This window comes from Bufo gargarizans, chromosome 5, assembly GCF_014858855.1.
Source record: "Bufo gargarizans isolate SCDJY-AF-19 chromosome 5, ASM1485885v1, whole genome shotgun sequence".
Classification (NCBI taxonomy): Eukaryota; Metazoa; Chordata; class Amphibia; order Anura; family Bufonidae; genus Bufo; species Bufo gargarizans.
This window is the reverse complement of record NC_058084.1, coordinates 14271598-14294141: the sequence shown is the minus strand read 5'-3', so window position 1 is coordinate 14294141 and position 22544 is coordinate 14271598. Positions and strand designations below refer to the sequence as shown.

General features: G+C 44.9%; 1 protein-coding gene across 1 annotated transcript in view; it reads left to right on the top strand.

Annotated features, from left to right (window-relative positions):
- Positions 1–8956: 8956 nt before the first annotated feature.
- The window catches only part of LOC122939273 (trafficking protein particle complex subunit 9-like), an 80201-nt gene continuing 66613 nt past the window's right edge, over positions 8957–22544 (top strand). Inside the window, 3 exon segments of the mRNA XM_044295344.1 lie at positions 8957–9000; positions 9878–10478; positions 12535–12680. Of these exon segments, the coding sequence (XP_044151279.1) occupies positions 9895–10478; positions 12535–12680 (730 nt within the window). The 5' untranslated portion in view covers positions 8957–9000; positions 9878–9894.

Genomic DNA, 22544 nt, shown 5'->3' with positions numbered 1-22544 from the left:
ACTGACTCTGATCTAAGACTAGTTTCACATATTTGCATGAACACTGCCTGGCCTGACCTCTGCGTATTTCCTGACTTCGAGTATAGTCTGACTCCTCGGTGCTTTGCACTGGTGTCTCTGATCCCCGTGGGTCAGTTGCCAACTACACTTGGACTATTCTATTAAGGGTACCGTCCTGGGAACCCCGAGGGCAGTACCCTTAATGGAATAGTCTAAGTGTAGTTGGCAACTGACCCAAGGTGATCAGCGACACCTGCAGCGAAGTCCAGATCCTTGTACAGGGGTTGAAGGGTGAATGCCAGGATAACGCCCTTAGTTCTAGGTCAGTGATGGCGAACCTATGGCACGGGTGCCAGAGGCGGCACTCAGAGCCCTCTCTGTGGGCACCTGCGCCCTTGAAAAAGTCTATGACGTACCAATATGCTTTAGACTTTTCTTGCCATTCATCAGCACAGGACGCACTATGAACAGCACAGGCAGCGCACTGAATGTAGGCTATTAAGCTATTATAGCTATATGATAAAGTACATGAAAGATATACTATATTGTATTCAAGTTAAATTGCCGTGTTGGCACTTTGCGATAAATAAGTGGGTATTTGGTTGCAGTTTGGGCACTCGGTCTTTAAAAGGTTCACCATCACTGTTCTAGGTCAAAGTCAAACCATTTGGTTGGCACAGTGGTTCCACACCCACTGTCCGTAACACCCCATAATCCCTAAGACGCCCTACTTTCCACTGTATTGCATTCTCAGGATGAACCTGTGGCTCCCTGTGCTGTCATTTTCTAGAGCTGGGGATTACAAACAGCAGGATCATGTATGGGGCGTGATCTGACTGTTCCGGCCAGAAGATGCTTCAGCCACTCAACTAGCCGTGGGGTTGGGTAAAGTAAAGCTTTTATTATTTTCTGGAGGAAATAGGAGGCCTTATTTATTTGGCTATGAGGGGGTACTATTTTATATTATAGGGCACAAAGGTGGGCAATTTATTGTTTTTTTGGGACAGAAATAGGGTTTTACTGTATTAATAATAATAATAATAATAATAATAATAATAATATCAGCTTTCTGCCCTAAAAAGAGTCAGTACTACTTTGTAGGGGACATGAAAGAGGCATTATTACTGTTGTGTCTGTGTAGAACTGGTCATGACCTCTATATGGTCGCTGTACGCTGGTAATATTGGTCTTTCTACAATGTGCTTTTGCAGTAACAGTATAGTTTTATTATTACGTCCCTATCTGGTAGTAATGGCGGTGGTCAGGGTGTGGGGGTATTATTGGGTCACTATTTATTGCTAGTAGTTGTAGTCATGGTTTGGCGGTGCTCTGGGGTCTCTGTCTGGTGCTAATGTTAGAGGTCACGGTGTGGCAGTATTATTGGGTCACTATCTCTTGTTAGCGGTTGTAGCCATAGTGTGGCGGTGCTCTGGGGTCTCTGTTTGGTGCTAATGTTAGAGGTCACGGTGTGGCAGTATTATTATTGGGTCACTATTGTTAGAGGTTGTAGCCATAGTGTGGCGGTGCTCTGGGGTCTCTGTTTGGTGCTAATGTTAGAGGTCACGATGTGGCAGTATTATTGGGTCACAATCTATTGCTAGTGGTTGTAGCCATGGTGTGGCGGTGCTCTGGTGCTAATGTTAGAGGTCACGGTGTGGCAGTATTATTGGGTCACTATATATTGCTAGTAGTTGTAGTCATGGTTTGGCGGTGCTCTGGGGTCTCTATCTGGTGCTAATGTTTTAGAGGTCACGGTGTGGCAGTATTATTGGGTCACTATCTATTGCTAGTGGTTGTAGCCATGGTTTGGCGGTGCTCTGGGGTCTCTGTCTGGTGCTAATGTTAGAGGTCACGATGTGGCAGTATTATTGGGTCACTATATATTGCTAGTAGTTGTAGTCATGGTTTGGCGGTGCTCTGGGGTCTCTGTCTGGTGCTAATGTTAGAGGTCACGATGTGGCAGTATTATTGGGTCACTATATATTGCTAGTGGTTGTAGCCATGGTGTGGCGGTGCTCTGGGGTCTCTGTGTCTGGTGCTAATGTTAGAGGTCACGATGTGGCAGTATTATTGGGTCACTATATATTGCTAGTGGTTGTAGTCATGGTTTGGCGGTGCTCTGGGGTCTCTGTCTGGTGCTAATGTTAGAGGTCACGGTGTGGCAGTATTATTGGGTCACTATCTATTGCTAGTGGTTGTAGTCATGGTTTGGCGGTGCTCTGGGGTCTCTGTCTGGTGCTAATGTTAGAGGTCACGGTGTGGCAGTATTATTATTGGGTCACTATTGTTAGAGGTTGTAGTCATGGTGTGGCGGTGCTCTGGGGTCTCTATCTGGTGCTAATGTTAGAGGTCACGATGTGGCAGTATTATTGGGTCACTATATATTGCTAGTAGTTGTAGTCATGGTTTGGCGGTGCTCTGGGGTCTCTGTCTGGTGCTAATGTTAGAGGTCACGATGTGGCAATATTATTGGGTCACTATATATTGCTAGTAGTTGTAGTCATGGTTTGGCGGTGCTCTGGGGTCTCTGTCTGGTGCTAATGTTAGAGGTCACGGTGTGGCAGTATTATTGGGTCACTATATATTGCTAGTAGTTGTAGTCATGGTTTGGCGGTGCTCTGGGGTCTCTATCTGGTGCTAATGTTAGAGGTCACGATGTGGCAGTATTATTGGGTCACTATATATTGCTAGTAGTTGTAGTCATGGTTTGGCGGTGCTCTGGGGTCTCTATCTGGTGCTAATGTTAGAGGTCACGATGTGGCAGTATTATTGGGTCACTATATATTGCTAGTAGTTGTAGTCATGGTTTGGCGGTGCTCTGGGGTCTCTATCTGGTGCTAATGTTAGAGGTCACGATGTGGCAGTATTATTGGGTCACTATATATTGCTAGTAGTTGTAGTCATGGTTTGGCGGTGCTCTGGGGTCTCTGTCTGGTGCTAATGTTAGAGGTCACGATGTGGCAATATTATTGGGTCACTATAAATTGCTAGTAGTTGTAGTCATGGTTTGGCGGTGCTCTGGGGTCTCTGTCTGGTGCTAATGTTAGAGGTCACGGTGTGGCAGTATTATTGGGTCACTATATATTGCTAGTAGTTGTAGTCATGGTTTGGCGGTGCTCTGGGGTCTCTATCTGGTGCTAATGTTAGAGGTCACGATGTGGCAGTATTATTGGGTCACTATATATTGCTAGTAGTTGTAGTCATGGTTTGGCGGTGCTCTGGGGTCTCTATCTGGTGCTAATGTTAGAGGTCACGATGTGGCAGTATTATTGGGTCACTATATATTGCTAGTAGTTGTAGTCATGGTTTGGCGGTGCTCTGGGGTCTCTGTCTGGTGCTAATGTTAGAGGTCACGGTGTGGCAGTATTATTGGGTCACTATATATTGCTAGTAGTTGTAGTCATGGTTTGGCGGTGCTCTGGGGTCTCTATCTGGTGCTAATGTTAGAGGTCACGATGTGGCAGTATTATTGGGTCACTATATATTGCTAGTAGTTGTAGTCATGGTTTGGCGGTGCTCTGGGGTCTCTATCTGGTGCTAATGTTAGAGGTCACGATGTGGCAGTATTATTGGGTCACTATATATTGCTAGTAGTTGTAGTCATGGTTTGGCGGTGCTCTGGGGTCTCTATCTGGTGCTAATGTTAGAGGTCACGATGTGGCAGTATTATTGGGTCACTATATATTGCTAGTAGTTGTAGTCATGGTTTGGCGGTGCTCTGGGGTCTCTGTCTGGTGCTAATGTTAGAGGTCACGATGTGGCAATATTATTGGGTCACTATATATTGCTAGTAGTTGTAGTCATGGTTTGGCGGTGCTCTGGGGTCTCTGTCTGGTGCTAATGTTAGAGGTCACGGTGTGGCAGTATTATTGGGTCACTATATATTGCTAGTAGTTGTAGTCATGGTTTGGCGGTGCTCTGGGGTCTCTATCTGGTGCTAATGTTAGAGGTCACGATGTGGCAGTATTATTGGGTCACTATATATTGCTAGTAGTTGTAGTCATGGTTTGGCGGTGCTCTGGGGTCTCTGTCTGGTGCTAATGTTAGAGGTTACAGTGTGGCAGTATTATTGGGTCACTATCTATTGCTAGTGGTTGTAGTCATGGTTTGGCGGTGCTCTGGGGTCTCTATCTGGTGCTAATGTTAGAGGTCACGATGTGGCAGTATTATTGGGTCACTATATATTGCTAGTGGTTGTAGTCATGGTTTGGCGGTGCTCTGGGGTCTCTATCTGGTGCTGATGTTAGAGGTCACGGTGTGGCGGTTCTATTTAGGCTTGTAAGTAGTATCAGCTGTAATATTGCTCTTTGTATAGTGCGTCTGACTATAGTACACAGCATGTGGTTGTGTTGTCGGTTCAGTATTTCCGCATATGGAGCCACAGTTTTGCCCCAGGGTCACATCTTTCTACAACCGACCCTGGTCACTAAGTGCCATTAACCGGACACCGGCCGATTGATCTCCCGTAAGTGAGGCTGCCCTCCAGAATGGCTGGGTGAATTCCGTGGCACATATTTCACCCGCCGCTCTGACACACCCGCCGCTCTGGCGGTGGCACCTGCTGCTGCATATTCCTCCTGACATCTGATATATGCCTGCATTAGCGGGTTCTGTCATCACGGCAGATTCGCTTTGAAGGGATTTTCTTTACGTAAATCTGAATCACTGTATCTTTTTCTCGCACATTTTTGTCAGTTTCTAACATGGAATTGTAGCAAGTTTGTAGCAAATCTTCCTCATTGAGTTTAATGGCACCAAAGCCACATTTTTTAGGGTGACCTATTCTTCTCCATTCATCTCCTTGTACATTGTTCCTCAGACCCCAATCGCCTCGCCCATCAGTGCCCCCACTCTCCATGCACTTTATATCTGTGCATACACAGGCTAGACCATCCGGTTCCATCTGTACCCCCCTATTTAACCTGGAGGTTGGCCATTGTGCCCCCATACCCTCTTCACCCAGAGACCATGAGGAATGCTCTCTGTACGTCATCATTACCTCTGGATTACAGACGATCAATCACCACCAAAGTACAAATCTCTGGAAGAATTACATCTAATGACCACGGAATCTTCTTTCTTAAGGTCGGACTCCTTTAGGTGCCTTTTTTGCAAACTCCTGACGGCTTTCATGTGTCTTTTACTGAGGAGAAGCTTCTTTCTGGCCGCTCTGCCATAAAGCCCAGATTGGTGGAGGTGGCAGTGATGGTCGACCGTCTAGAAGTTTCTCCCATCTGCACACGGGATCTCTGGAGCTCAGCCAGAGTTATATTTGGGTTCTTGGTCACTTCTCTTTCTGAAGCCTTTCTATCTGATTACTTAGTCTGGTGAGGCGGCCAGCTGTGGATAGAGTCCTGGTTGTTCCAAACGTCTTCCATTTCAGCATTAAGGAGGCCTCTGTGATCCTGGGAACTTTTAGTGCAGCAGAAATGTTTTTATCCCCTTCTCCAGATCTGTTCCTCCACACAATCCCATCTCTGAGCTCTACAGGCAGTTCTTTCCTCCTCCTGGACTGGTGAGACCTTATATAGACGGGGATGGGTCTTTCCAAATCATGTCCAGTCTTCTGAATTTACCACAGGTGAATCAATGTGAAGAAACATCTCAGAGATGATCCAGAGAAATGTCAAGTGTCATAGCAAAGGGTCTGATTACTTATGCCAATGTAAAATTTTCGTTTTTCCTTTTTAATAAGTTTGCAAAAAAATTTAAAATTCTATTTTCACTTTCTCATTATATTGAGTGCAGAATGATGGGGGGAAAGTTGGATTTTTTTAAATATTTTATTTTAACACAAGAAACAACATAACAAAATGTGAAAAAAGTGAAAGGGTCTGAAGACTTTCTGAATACATTCTATCTCCTATCTATCATCTACTATCTATCTATCTATCTATCTATCTATCTATCTATCTATCTATCTCCTATCTCTCTATCTATCATCTACTATCTATCTTCTATCTATCTATCTATCTATTATCTATCTCATATCTATCTATCTATCTCATATCTATCTATCTATCTATCTATCTATCTATCTATCTATCTATCTATCTCCTATCTCTCTATCTATCATCTACTATCTATCTTCTATCTATCTATCTATCTATCTCATATCTATCTATCTATCTATCTATCTATCTATCTATCTATCTCATATCTATCTATCTCATATCTATCTATCTATCTATCTATCTCATATCTATCTATCTCATATCTATCTATCTATCTATCTATCTATCTCATATCTATCTATCTATCTCATATCTATCTATCTATCTATCTATCTATCTATCTATCTATCTCATATCTATCTATCTATCTATCTATCTCATATCTATCTACTATCTATCTATCTATCTATCTATCTATCTATCTATCTATCTCATATCTATCTATCTATCTATCTATCTATCTATCTCATATCTATCTACTATCTATCTATCTATCTATCTATCTATCTCATATCTATCTATCTATCTCATATCTATCTATCTATCTATCTCATATCTATCTATCTCATATCTATCTATCTATCTATCTATCTATCTATCTCATATCTATCTATCTATCTATCTATCTAATATCTATCTATCTCACAATCAACTACCTTATGTGTCACCCCCAATTCCTCATAGATTGTAAGCTCTTGTGAGCAGGGCCCTGACTCCTAGTGTTTCAGTTGCATATTATCCGGTTACTTTTGTTTTGTACATGAACCCTATGAATTTTTAAAGCGCTGCAGAATATGGTGGCGCTATATAAATAAATATTATTATTATTTATCTCCTATCTACCTATATATCTAGTTTAGGCTGCTTTCACATTAGCATTTTTTGCGGATCCATCATGGATCTGCAAAAACGCTTCAGTTACAATAATACAGCCGCCTGCATCCGTCATGAACGATCTGTATTTTGTCTTCTATAGCCAAGACGGATCCGTCATGCACACCATTGAAAGTCAGTGGGGGACGGATCCATTTTCTATTCTGTTAGGGAAAACGGATCCGTCCCCATTGACTTAGGCCTCATGCACACGACCGTATGTATGGCCCCTAACCCTAAGTTCACACCTGAGCGTTTTACAGCGCGTTCAAACGCGCTGTAAAACGCTCAACACATGAAAACCAATGCTTCCCTATGGGAATGGTTCTCACCTGGGCGTTTTACAGCGCGTACGATCGCGCTGTAAAACGCCCGACGCATAATCAAGTACTTGAGCTTCTTTGGGGCGTTTTGACGCGCGTTTGTGGCCATAGGACACTGCAGTCAATGACACAAACGCGCGTCAAACGCGCGTTTACTATTACAAAAAACGCGCATAAAAACGCGCGACAAAAACGCGCGTAAAACGCGCGTTTGAGAAACGCTCAGGTGTGAAAGCAGGGTAATAGAACAGTCCTATCCTGTTCCGTAATGCGGACAATAATAGGACATGTTCTATTTTATGGCGGAACGGAAATACGGACATACGGAAACGGAATGCACACTGAGTAACTTTCGTGTTTTTTTTGCGGACCCATTGAAATTAATGGTTCCGTATACGGTCCGCAAAAAAAACTGAACTGACAAGGAAAGAATATATGTTTGTGTGCATGAGCCCTTACATTGTGTGTCAGGACGGATCCGTCTTGCTCCGCCCCACATCGTGGACAGAAAAACGCTGCTTGCAGTGTTTTTTTGTCCGCGATCGGGGACGCAACCAAATGGAACGGAATGCATTCTGGAGCACTCCGCTTTGTTCTGTTCAGTTTTGTCCCCATTGACAGTGAATGGGGACAAAACTGAAGCGTTTTCTTCCGCTATTGAGACCCTATGGCGGATCTTAATAGCGGAACCGTCAGCATCTGTTATGGACGGATCCGGTTGTATTATCTGTAACATCGCCAAGATGGATCCGTCATGAACTCCACTGAAAGTCAATGGGGGGCGGATCCATTTTCTATTGTGTCAGAGAAAACGGCTCCGTCCCCATTGACTTGCATTGTGGGTCATGACGGATCCGTCTTCCTCCGCATCCCATGACGGAAAGAAAACTGGAGCGTGCTGCTCTCCGGTATGGGAACGGAATGCATTTTGGCGCACTCTGTTCTGTCCCCATTGACAAAAGGATGGGGACAAAGCTGAAGCGTTTTCCCCAGTATTGAGACCCTATGACAGCCCCAATACCGGAAAATTTTAACGCTAGTGTGAAAGCAGCCTTACCCCATTCATCCTATGTATTAAATTGACCAATATGGAAAAGTGACTTATTTTAGTTGCACCTGGCGTTTTTAAACAAAAAAAAATGACCTATCGTTTTTTCTTTTTTTTTCTTTTACATTTCCAGGGTATAGAAAATGTAAACTTAAAATGACATAAAAATAAAGCTTCGCTAAAATTATTTCTATAACCAGACAGAAAAAGCATTCTGGCTTTCAAGGACGCATATGCTAATGCCTGTGATCAGGGAAATGGATCAGTATTTATCTGGTTAAGATGATGTCTCCCAGTGTGAACAGAGACCCACAGATCAAAAGGCACAAAAGAAGAAAAAAAAGCTAAATATCAAGAAAATGTTACTGATCTACAGCGCCATCTAGAGTTCAGCGCCGTCTCTGCCCTGTTTCCCTCTGCTCTTAATAGTCCTGGTAACTGGTGACGCGTTCCTTGCTAAAATATGATTGGCTCATTGTCAAAACAACAAGCTGGGAGCTGGCTGAGCTGCTCCAATCGTCAAGCTATGGAACGTACCATTTTCTTCATAACATAAGGGGGGTACTGATTTATTATCATTTATAAAAACGCAGCTTCTTGGTTCCTGGTTAAGTAAGCGATAGTTATAGAATGTCTGGGTGTGATCAGTGACGGTCTCCACCTTCTTCGGTTGGAGGGAGAGTTGCCTTTATAATTATACCCCCCCCTTTCTCGGTCGAGTTGTGGGCGTGGCCGACCAGCTCCTCCTCGTTCGGAAGCAGGAAGTGGCAGGCAGTGTTGGGAGAGAGGAGCTGAGAGACAGGTGGGTGATTGGCAGCTGCTGCCTGTGCTGCCCCCTGCTGTTCGCTGCCTCTCTGCACGCGGCGTCATCAGGGGCCCCTCTGTGTCTCCTTAGTCCATACATTTGGAGCCATTGTTTTGTCCTTGGTTCTCTATATAGGACCTATACACCTGACATGTATATAGTCTGCTTCTGAGGGATGTATGTACATGGTAATACATCACTTGGGGCCCCAGGTACTGATGTTATGTGGCCCCTGCACCTATACCCAGCTATAAGGACAGTTTAGCCTCTACTGTCAGGGAATTTATATGTTGTATTGTGGGGCCCCTGAGAATACCATTCACACAGGAGCCCATATATCTTGCAGTAGGTGCCCCCAGCAGTTCTGCTATAATTGGCCCCTGGTGGTCATATTGACCCTGGGTACCATGCAGGCCCGTCATTCTTGGTATAGGGCCCGGTATTTTATGCATTCATTAGGGGACTTCTGTTGCTTTGCGACCGGCTCAGTCTGTCTGGGTCATATAACCATATGCAATATTTTGTGGCCCAGTAGATCTGGAGTCGGGGCCCCCCCCCCATTTTTTTTGGGGGGGGGGGGGCTGGGCACATAATTTTTTCACCCCTTTTATTTTTGGGGCCCCAAGTCCTGCATCAGGATCCCCTGTGTTTAAGACTCCATGTAGCTTGGTATGCCTATAGGTATCTTCTCATTGTATGACCGTACCTGTTCAGCACAAGGGCCCCCGGCACCAGTGAGACACATATTTTAGGGCCCATGTACATTGTGTATTGCAATAGGCAGATGACTTGATAATGTGGCCCTGAAGACGATTGTTTTGGGCCCCCCCCCCCGACTCTCTTCAGGGTCCTCACCATTCTTCTCTCTTCACAGGAGCTTCACGTGGCAGAATGAGTGTCCCAGATTACATGCAATGTGCCGAGGACCACCAGACCCTCCTGGTGGTGGTCCAGTACGTGGGGGTCTTAAAAAGTGAGAATTTCTTCAAGATCTACAAGCGCATCTCCTCAGTGTCTCAGGTGAACGTCAACAACTCTCAGCGCGTCCTGTACATCCGCTATCGGCATCAGTACCTGGTGGAGAACAACGACTGGGGAGACTTCCAGACCCATCGGAAGGTGGTGGGCCTCATCTGTGTGGCTGAATGCGGCCTCCCTAACGAGCTGCCCCCCATATTCCGGAAATACGAGCAGAACAAGGAGGTCTACAGCTCCACCCTGTACGACTTCAGGCTCTTTGTATTTGGGCTGAAGGAAGAGCCGGCCGATCAGTCCCGGACCGACAGAGCCTTCTACCCCAGCTACGACGACTGTGAGTCCGTGGAGAAGCAGGTGGAGGACTTCATCCAGTCCTTGCACATTGTGTTGGAGAGCAAAAGGCTGGACAGGACCAGCGAGAAGTCCGGGGAGAAGATCCCGCTGCTCTATGTGCCGTATGAGAAGAAGGATTTTGTGGGGCTGGATCCGGACAGCAGGTTCGTGCAGATGGTTGTGTCTCGCCGGATGCGTTGTGGACTGTTAGGGGCTCTACCCAACAAACATGCTGCAAAGGAGGGTAGAATCCGACCAGAGACGTCTACGTTGTGCGGCTGAGTCACCGGCCCACATTACTAATGTCCATGCATCTAGTTCTGCAGGAAGCCTCTATGCCGAGCTCAAGGGGTGTGGCTTACCAGTAAATGGGTGTGGCTTTCCCAGGAAGGGGGAGTGACCTGACATGCACAATAAAGTTAGCGTAAAAATTCTGTCTCACTAGATAAGTAAATGAATAGTTGGTAAAAATTTAGACAAAAAATCCTGCACCAGAATTATCATCCAGATTCAGCCCCTGTGATAAATTTGGTGCAGGTCTAGACTGTGTAAAGGTTAAAGGGGTTCTCCGGGCTTTTAATATATAAATGACCTATCCTCAGAATAGGTCATCAATATCAGATCGGCGGGGGTCCGACACCCCCGCTGATCAGCTGTATGAAGGGAAGGCGCGTGGAGTGATCGCGTGCCGCCTCTCTTCATGCTTGCTGTAGAAATAGCAGCACTGGGCAGGAAGTGAGAAGGTGGACGGCACTCGCGCACCTTCCCTTCATACAGCTAATTGGCGGGTGGGACCTATTCTGAGGAAAGGTCATTAATATCAAAAGCCCGGAGAACCCCTTTAAGTAAATCCTACATACATTACATTACTTATCCTGTACTGTACTGAGAGTTATGTCCTGTATTATACTCCAGAGCTGCACTCACTATTCTGCTGGTGCAGTCACTGTGTACATACATTACATTACTTATCCTGTACTGATCCTGAGTTACATCCTGTATTATACTCCAGAGCTGCACTCACTATTCTGCTGGTGCAGTCACTGTGTACATACATTACTTATCCTGTACTGATCCTGAGTTATATCCTGTATTATACTCCAGAGCTGCACTCACTATTCTGCTGGTGCAGTCACTGTGTACATACATTACTTATCCTGTACTGATCCTGAGTTATATCCTGTATTATACTCCAGAGCTGCACTCACTATTCTGCTGGTGCAGTCACTGTGCATTACATTACTTATGCTGTGCTGATCCTGAGTTATATCCTGTATTATACTCCAGAGCTGCACTCACTATTCTGCTGGTGCAGTCACTGTGTACATACATTACATTACTTATCCTGTACTGATCCTGAGTTACATCCTGTATTATACTCCAGAGCTGCACTCACTATTCTGCTGGTGCAGTCACTGTGGACATACATTACATTACTTATCCTGTACTGATCCTGAGTTACATCCTGTATTATACTCCAGAGCTGCACTCACTATTCTGCTGGTGCAGTCACTGTGTACATACATTACATTACTTATCCTGTACTGATCCTGGGATACATCCTGTATTATACTCCAGAGCTGCACTCACTATTCTGCTGGTGCAGTCACTGTGTACATACATTACATTGCTTATCCTGTACTGATCCTGAGTTACACCCTGTATTATACTCCAGAGCTGCAATCACTATTCTGCTGGTGCAGTCACTGTGTACATACATTACATTACTTATCCTGTACTGATCCTGAGTTATATCCTGTATTATACTCCAGAGCTGCACTCACTATTCTGCTGGTGCAGTCACTGTGTACATACATTACTTATCCTGTACTGACCCTGAGTTACAGCCTGTATTATACTCCAGAGCTGCACTCACTATTCTGCCGGTGCAGTCACTGTGTACATACATTACTTATCCTGTACTGATCCTGAGTTACATCCTGTATTTTACTCCGGAGCTGCACTCACTATTCTGCTGGTGCAGTCACTGTGTACATTACATTACAATATCCTCTAGTTTTCCCCACTTACAAGCTTTGTGCAGACACTGAACATGCAGGGATTGCTGGGTTTTCGGCTCTGATGCCTGCAGCATTGTGAGTGTAGCTCTGGTCCTTTATACAGCATTACTTGTCCTTCACGTCTGTCGGCTGCTCTCTCTCTTCAGCGTCTCCATGTTGTACACGTATGTAACCTGTCATGTTGCTCGTTCTCCTGTAGGCATTACAAGAAGCGGTGTCAGGGTCGTATGCGGAAACACGTGGGGGATTTAAGCCTGCAGGCCGGGATGCTGCAGGACGCCCTCGTCCATTATCACATGGCTGTGGAGCTCCTGCGAGCCGTCAATGACTTTGTGTGGCTGGGAGGTAAGAGATGAGCGATCAGTCATGGACTGGAATAAATCATGAATCTGCGCAGTGTAAACATATAAAAAACTAGATTTGTACCATTTTATGATGGGGAAAAATATTAAATGGTTTTTCCAAGATTTTTGTGTTGATGGCCTTCCCTCAGAATTAGGCTCTCAATATATGATTGGAGGGGGTCCGACTCCCCGCACTCCTGCCGATCAGCTGTTCTGCAATAGCGTTGGCTCCGGAACTCCTCAGCTCCATCCATTGTGTAGTAACCAGCTCTGTCCACTACACAATGGAGGGAGCTGTGGAGTTCTGGTGCCTCCTTCCGATGCTGGAGCTAGTTCCCCACTGATCAGATATTGATGGCCTATCCCAGGATTGCCCAACCTGCGGCCCTCCAGCTGTTTCAAAACTGCAACTCCCAGCATGCCTGGACAGCCTACAGCCATGATGGCATGCTGGGAGTTGTAGTTTTGCATCAGCTGGAGGACCACAGATTGGTCTATCCTGATGGCCAGCACTCCTGTCCTTTTTTTTTTCTTTTTTTTTTTGTGGTTTTCCACTGATTTTTATAAGTGTGTGGGGTACAGTGTCTTTAAAGATGGCTCCCACTCCAGAGCTGAATGGGCACCATAGCTGCCAGGCGCCTGCTGTTTCACACAGTACGCACCCGGGGCTGATATCTGCAATCGTCAATACTGCCGTTTAACCCATCAGATGCCATGTTCATATGTGACTACGGTATCTGAAAAAAAAAAAAAACTTGAAGCGCGCACTTCCCGTGCAGGATCGCCTTCCCCTGGCTGTGATCGGGGAAGGTGTTCCTTAGTAGTAATAGGCCAGAGCCTGTACAAGGCTTCTTGACCTGTTACTGGTATATCCCAGTGCAGCCCTGCAGGTGGCAGCACCGCAATGGGATTCAGTAATGGATAAAAATAAATGTAATGAATGATTGCCCCAAAAAACGTTACAAAAAAGTTTAAAAAAATATATAAAAATTCAAATCATCCCCCTTTCCCCAAAATGAAAATAAAAATTAATAAACAGTAAAAAATAAATAAACATTGTAGGCATTGCTGTGTCTGAAAATGCCCATATAATTACATGTTTAAAGTATTTATCTCATTTGGTGAATGGCATAATTCGCAGTTTTTTTGTTTGTTGTTGCTTTACCTCCCCCCCCAAAAAAATTTTAAGAAAAAGTCATAGACACTCCAAAATGGTATCAATGAAAAGTACAGATCGTCCTGCAAAGAATGAGCCCCCCACACAGCTCTGTTATATGAAAATAGCATTTTTTCCCCAAAGTTTTTATAAATTTTTTACCCATGATTAACACACAAGAAAAATAATAGAAATGTGGTCTAATTGTAATCGTACTGATGAGTCAGTTTTACCGCTTAATAAATACCGTAAAATTTAAGACTGGCGGAATTGCATATTTTTTCCAATTCAACCACATTTTAGATTTTTTTCCGCTGCATCCTATGGAATATTAAATGTTGCCATTTGAAAGTAAAACTCGTCCCACGAAAACAAGCCTCCAGAGGGATATGTGAATTGAAAAAAAAATAAGTTATGGCCCTGGGACGGCGGGGAGTAAAAAATGAAAACGCAAAAACAGAAAATCGTCCGGTAATGAAGTGGTTAATTTCCTTCAGAACCCTGCAAGAGCTCTAGCGCCGACCTGCGCCGGCTCACCGTAGCCGTAGATGTGATTTTCCGGTGCACTGACTTTGTGCATTGTGTTTAGACTGGTCTGTGAATCGCCAGTCTACGTTAATCTGCCCCAAAGTTTATGTAACGCCTCAGAAGTTCCTTCCATTGATTTTACTGATGCAAGTGGTGTGGCCAGGACTGGAAAGGGGTTTAGGCCCCGCCCCTACTTCAACCGAAGCCCTCAGTTGCATATAGAATAAAAGTCTTCTTTCTCGCTTGTATCATTGGGGGACACAGAAGACCACGGGTATAGCAGCTGCCACTAGGAGGCGACACGAAGCAAAAAATATGTTAGCTCCTCCCCTCAGCTATACCCCTCCTGCAGACACTGAGCTAATCAGTTTTAGCTTAGTGTCCATAGGAGGCAGACCTCCCTGCTTTGCAGGTCTGTTGATTTTTTTTCTTTTCATTTTTCTCTTTTTCTTTCCTTTAGCTGGGCTGCTGGCAGTCTCCAAGCTGCCTGCGTTCCCACCCAAGAGACGGGAGTCCAGGGGGTCCCCAAGCCCGCTGCTCGTTCCCGATCTCCAGAAGGCAAGGAGGACCAGAGGTTCCTAAAGCCTCTGTATCCCGTCACCAGGTCCGGCCTCCGCTAAGTCCCATCTGTTACCAGTGTAGCTACCCTCACCAAGCTGGTGACCCGGCTGGAGCCAGGGGGGCAGAAAACGCCAAGGCCCCATTCCTGCTCCCTCCCCCTTCTCAGGTTTTCCCATGTAAATGTCCCCCACGGAGGCCTGCTTACCTTCCCCTGAGGCCTCAGTTTCGGCAGGCGTCCCTTGCCTTCAGTACTACTGCGCTGGGCAAAATGCTCCCTGGACTGGAGACAGCTGGGGGTTTAGATTTGAGCTGTATGTGATTAAAAACTATATATATATTATTAATCCTCGGAGCAATTGTTCTGGTTCTGGCCAAGCTGCCAGTTCGGTTGATGTACTGCTCCAAATTAATTAAGATACGTGCACGGAGAGATCAGACAGACAACTCACTACATGGAGTTAATCAGTATCTCTGGTTTATTTCTGAAAACAACATGGGTTTCATGAGAGGAGGGAGTGAGGGGGGGGTGAAAGATAAAGTATATATTTTCTATTGGCTATGAACTCTCTACTTTTCTGTAACCTTGACGGCCAGAGGAAATTCCTCCTCACTCCCCCCCCTTGTTCCTGGGTGAAACCGTTACTACTTCTTTCTTTGTAACTGCTTGCTTGAGCTGAACGGAAACCACAAAGAAACACATGATAAAAACACAAAGTAAGATTCTAGTTTATAGGTGTTGGCAGAATGCCTGGCCGCCATCTTAGCTCAACAAGCAAGTATCCATTTTGTATCTATAGTCCATAACAGTCCCCCCTTGGAGACTTGATTGTAGACTTTCCCTTCGCCTAGCGAATCCCCTGGGCATACCATTCGTATCCTCTTCACCCGCAGTGGCGACAACCTACCCCTTATAGGTAGGCTCCCGGTTGCTCGGACTTGTGGTAATACCCTGGGATTCATCTCACCCTATCTCAGCCAGGCATCATTGTGAGGAGGGGGAGCTGTGTTGAACGATGTTTCCTTCTGTCCTTCCTCATCGTAGAGGAGCATAATAGGTCGTTCATCAGTTTTCTTCATTCTTTTTGAAAAGCGGGTCACACAAATAAGAACGAGCTTAATCACTACATATATCACCAATATTATTAGGGCTACCTGCAATATTTTGAATCTATCAGTGCTGTAATTTACCCCTCCCCTTTGATGTCATACGACATGGGTGTGAGCGGTACCTGTCTTTTTTCTGGTTATGAATCATGAGGGCACCCCTTGTGTGGATTTGCTCCGGTCTGGAATGACAGTATATGGGCCGCGAATCTCACTCCCCCTGTCACTGCGTATAACGCAATTCATGTCAGGAAGTGTTGGAATCAATTTCGGCATCGGCCGGTCAGGGGGCGGAGCTAGAGAGCCCGCCCCTACTTCTGATTGGATACGGTACCGGGACACGCCTCCTGGTGGGCGGGGCCTCGTCCATATGAACTCGGCGTTCTATCGGCCGCATGCGGCCATTACAGCGCCATTAGCCATAGCACACCACAGTGCGGCTCTACTGTTTTGACATTAGCAAACAATAAGCTCCTGAAGATGCGTGATAATAACAGGTCACGTGGAAACGCGTAGAGCTAATACATTGTATCAGGATACAGCTCTTTAGGCAGGACTGCACTAGATGCATTTAACCCTTTAGTCAGCCTTGGAGTATGCATGTGATGGATGGATGAGCCAAAATATACTGGCTTTTGTGTGTGTGAATGGAGCTTAATCAATTGGCTCTGAGTGGTTGTATTTAGCCAATACTGGCTGCGGATATAAGGCTGTGACCTAGGTATTTACCATCAGCAATACACATTAAAGACTGATCTGTCATCTGCACTACAGTTAGTGGCTGCAAGTCCTTTGAGACTGTTATATGACAGAGGCAGTGCGATCTAATGTATTGAACATTCCTGGTTACATATACCAGGTGGCACAACCTTATCTGTGTATATACATCCTACAGGATCACCGATGATACACACATAGTGCATCCATTCACACTGACTTTAGTGTCCATTTATCCCGACCTGCAGATACATAGCTATTCCAGCTAGCAAGTCGGGTCTTACCCTAATCTTCTTAATGTGCAGAGATATTTGCTCCCCTCTCTGTATACATTTCTAAGATTAGTTGCCTGATGGTCACAGATTGTGACATATGGGTTTCCCCACCCTCTTTTTAAACAGACTTTAAATAAAGCTTTGTTTTTTTATTTTAAACGTTCATCAGGCTGTGATTATCTAAGTATTATAGGAACGTCTATCAATCCAATTGTTTTTGTGTGTATTGTATTTAACTCGAATTAATTCTAGTCTGGGGAATGGCAGGCTTTTTGTCCCATGACCTGAGTTCTGAATCCTGGCTAGGGGACCCTAGTGAGGTGTTCTCAGAAAAAGAGTTACCCACACAGTCTATTCAGACTAGCATCACTGCTTCTTTTAAGAATTTGAATAGGGTGTACAAAAACCATGTTAAATGTTGGTGGGAAGTACAGACACTTGACACTTATCTGAAAAATAATATAGTGCCAAGGGGCCTGAGAAATACCATTCTTCCGGTCACAAGATTGCGCTCTCCCGAATTTCTCAAAAGGTGGGAACAGGAGTCTATAGCGGGCTCCATTCGTTTGATGAAATTATTGGCTGAGGAAGAGCGCAAACATCTATCTAATAGTGAGGTTGAATTGAAAGAGGCTGTAGCACAGGCTCAGAAATTCAAGGATCACACTGACTTCACAAAGAAGGAATCTCTATTACAGCAGAACATCGAACGCTTTACCTCTCAAGTGAAAGAGAGGAAACATAATCTATTTAATAGAGATATTAGTGACTTTAGGGAGGGCCGTATTTTTGATTTTGGACCTAGACGTCCTGTTGCGGCTGAGGTGGATACAGAAGTATCGTCCTCTGAATGTGACACGGATGCCGAACAGAATAGTGGATCTACAAGAGGACGAGGTAGTTATAGACGAGGAAATCGTAGAGCACGTGGCTCTCAACAAGGAGGTAGATCAGGGAGAGGTTCCCGTGGAGGTTTTTTAGACTTCCCTCCAGTGTCCGACTACCTACTGCGCCACAAGAAACTACCTTAGCTCCCCAAGTAGATGAACTACAAGTTGTCAATCTGTCCAAACGTACACTTTCAACCACAGAGATGAGTCTTTTGAAGAAAGGACTCTCGTTTGTACCCCTGCAGAAGTTTAACTTATTTAATTGGGTTAAAGATTTACAGTTGTTTGCACGCAGATTAAAATGGAAAAAGTTTTTTAAAATCCATGACAGGAGAAGATGTCATGAACTGGGTATTGAGGTGGAGGATTTGCAAGACGTTCTGCTATTGGCAGGTCTATCGGAAGAGGGTGACAAAATGATAGGAGATGGTCCATTTACGGAGTTGAGAAATCCATCTAAAATATTTCCCCCGGTTAGTGATACCACCCCTATCGATACTTTTCTGTATGTAGTCACACAGGACCTCCAAAAATTAGAGGATATACCTGTGGGCAGGGATAACCTTACATCAGCTGAAAGACAGGCCTTGGAAGCACTGGAGACGGACACGTCCATTGTTATTAAGCCCTCCGACAAAGGAGGCAATATTGTCGTGATGGAGCAGGGGGATTATCGTTTAATGTGTCTCCGCCTGCTTGAGGATCCCAAAACATACAAGCGTCTTCCAACTAACCCTACCTCCATATTCAGACATGAGCTGGCGAGTTTGTTAAATAGTGCTTTTGGAGACAAACTCATCAGCAAAAATGAATTGGACTATCTTCTTCCTAAATCCCCGGTTGTGGCAACATTTTACAGTCTGCCGAAACTGCACAAAGCAGGATCGGTACTGAAGGGCAGACCCATTGTCTCGGGCATAGGTGGCCTTACTGCCAACGTAAGCACGTATTTGGACGCAATTTTGCGTCCATTCGTGATGTCGTTGCCATCCTATGCCCGAGACACAATGGATGTGCTACAACGCCTGGATGGAATACAGTGTGAGGAAGGTGTCCTCCTCACTAGTTTGGATGTTGAGGCCTTGTACAGCTCTATACCCCATGATCTTGGGTGTAGGGCTGTCGAGGCCTTCATCCAACAGAGAGGTGAACAATGTCGCCGGCACGACATCTTCTTGCTACAGCTGCTGGAATTCGTCCTCACCCACAATGTCTTCATCTTCGACCAACGCTTCTACCACCAGCTCAGGGGTGTCGCGATGGGCAGTCCCTGTGCCCCGACTTTTGCCAACTTGTACCTGGGCTGGTGGGAGAAGGAAGTTGTGTTCGGCGACGAGATGGAACAGCACACATCGAAGGTGCAACTATGGATCAGGTACATCGATGATGTGCTGATCCTGTGGAAGGGGACACAAGAACAATTTGCGGCATTTGTGGCAGCATTAAATGTGAATCAGATGGGTTTATTTTTTACATCTGAGGTACAAGAACAACAGATAGCATTTCTGGACCTGATGATCACCATCGGCACTGACAGAAAGATAACCACAAATCTGTTTAGGAAAAAAACCTCGACTAACAGCCTTCTACACTGGCAGAGTGGTCATCCCCTGGCCCTGAAAAGAGGTATCCCGAAGGGACAATACCTCAGGGCCAGGAGGAACTGTTCAGGCCTAGGTGATTTTAGGGCTGCTGCATCTGACCTTAGAGGCCGATTTATCAATCGGGGATACCCACAATATGCTTTGAAACAAGCGTTCCATCACTCCATGAGCACAGACCGTACCCAATTGCTGGTTCCAAAACCAAGAAACACTGCGGACTCTACGCCCAGAATTGTCGCAACTTTTGATAAGGCCCACAAAAATGTTCGTGACATTTTACAAAATCACTGGTCTATTCTGCAATCTGACCCAGATATTGGGAAGCTTATTCCAGAGTTTCCCTCAATCACGTACCGACGTAGTTCAAATCTACGTGACCACTTGGTGAAGAGTTTATATACACAACCCAAACCTGAGACCTGGTTAAAAAATACCCTCAAAGGTACCTTCCCCTGTGGCTCGTGTATCATCTGCAGGAATATCCTGAGAGGAGAATTCTTCACCAGCCACATAACAAATAAAAGGTACAAGATACGGGCGTTTATCAGGTGTACTTCTGCGGGTGTTGTGTATTTAATCAGTTGCCAATGTGGGTCACAATACGTCGGCAAAACAAGACGTGAGTTGAGACGCAGATTCGGCGAACACATGTCGGACATCCGTAACAAACGGGACACATCAGTGGCACGTCATGTATGTGAAATGCATGACGGTGACCCTGATGTGTTAAAAGTACAAGGGATTGAATTAGTAAAGATGTCAGTCCGTGGAGGGGATATTGATATACCCCTATTAAGAAAAGAAGCGATGTGGACATACAAGTTGCAGACAGTTCAACCATTAGGGCTCAACGAGTCCATATCTTTCGCCAGTTTCATCTAATACAGTAGCCCCATTATACATGGGATGGTCTACATTAGAGCTGGACGTCTGATATTGGAGCATGTCTGATTTTGGAGTCGCATATACCTATATGCTGCCTTTTATATTTAAACCTTGGAGTTGCTCTGCACACATGTATATGCTGCCCTTTGAAATTTAATAATAACAAAAGGAAGAAAAAAATCTTTAATAAATATAACATAACATGATGTAAGTTGCATCTTGTTTTTTCCATTTTTGGTATAATAGGGTCTGTATATGTACATATCGATGTGCATCTATACAATCTGGATGTATAGTATATGTGCATGTCCAACCTGAGCTGCGTGCAACAGTGATGCTTCTTTTGAATCTATCAGTGCTGTAATTTACCCCTCCCCTTTGATGTCATACGACATGGGTGTGAGCGGTACCTGTCTTTTTTCTGGTTATGAATCATGAGGGCACCCCTTGTGTGGATTTGCTCCGGTCTGGAATGACAGTATATGGGCCGCGAATCTCACTCCCCCTGTCACTGCGTATAACGCAATTCATGTCAGGAAGTGTTGGAATCAATTTCGTAATCGGCCGGTCAGGGGGCGGAGCTAGAGAGCCCGCCCCTACTTCTGATTGGATACGGTACCGGGACACGCCTCCTGGTGGGCGGGGCCTCGTCCATATGAACTCGGCGTTCTATCGGCCGCATGCGGCCATTACAGCGCCATTAGCCATAGCACACCACAGTGCGGCTCTACTGTTTTGACATTAGCAAACAATAAGCTCCTGAAGATGCGTGATAATAACAGGTCACGTGGAAACGCGTAGAGCTAATACATTGTATCAGGATACAGCTCTTTAGGCAGGACTGCACTAGATGCATTTAACCCTTTAGTCAGCCTTGGAGTATGCATGTGATGGATGGATGAGCCAAAATATACTGGCTTTTATGTGTGTGAATGGAGCTTAATCAATTGGCTCTGAGTGGTTGTATTTAGCCAATACTGGCTGCGGATATAAGGCTGTGACCTAGGTATTTACCATCAGCAATACACATTAAAGACTGATCTGTCATCTGCACTACAGTTAGTGGCTGCAAGTCCTTTGAGACTGTTATATGACAGAGGCAGTGCGATCTAATGTATTGAACATTCCTGGTTACATATACCAGGTGGCACAACCTTATCTGTGTATATACATCCTACAGGATCACCGATGATACACACATAGTGCATCCATTCACACTGACTTTAGTGTCCATTTATCCCGACCTGCAGATACATAGCTATTCCAGCTAGCAAGTCGGGTCTTACCCTAATCTTCTTAATGTGCAGAGATATTTGCTCCCCTCTCTGTATACATTTCTAAGATTAGTTGCCTGATGGTCACAGATTGTGACATATGGGTTTCCCCACCCTCTTTTTAAACAGACTTTAAATAAAGCTTTGTTTTTTTATTTTAAACGTTCATCAGGCTGTGATTATCTAAGTATTATAGGAACGTCTATCAATCCAATTGTTTTTGTGTGTATTGTATTTAACTCGAATTAATTCTAGTCTGGGGAATGGCAGGCTTTTTGTCCCATGACCTGAGTTCTGAATCCTGGCTAGGGGACCCTAGTGAGGTGTTCTCAGAAAAAGAGTTACCCACACAGTCTATTCAGACTAGCATCACTGCTTCTTTTAAGAATTTGAATAGGGTGTACAAAAACCATGTTAAATGTTGGTGGGAAGTACAGACACTTGACACTTATCTGAAAAATAATATAGTGCCAAGGGGCCTGAGAAATACCATTCTTCCGGTCACAAGATTGCGCTCTCCCGAATTTCTCAAAAGGTGGGAACAGGAGTCTATAGCGGGCTCCATTCGTTTGATGAAATTATTGGCTGAGGAAGAGCGCAAACATCTATCTAATAGTGAGGTTGAATTGAAAGAGGCTGTAGCACAGGCTCAGAAATTCAAGGATCACACTGACTTCACAAAGAAGGAATCTCTATTACAGCAGAACATCGAACGCTTTACCTCTCAAGTGAAAGAGAGGAAACATAATCTATTTAATAGAGATATTAGTGACTTTAGGGAGGGCCGTATTTTTGATTTTGGACCTAGACGTCCTGTTGCGGCTGAGGTGGATACAGAAGTATCGTCCTCTGAATGTGACACGGATGCCGA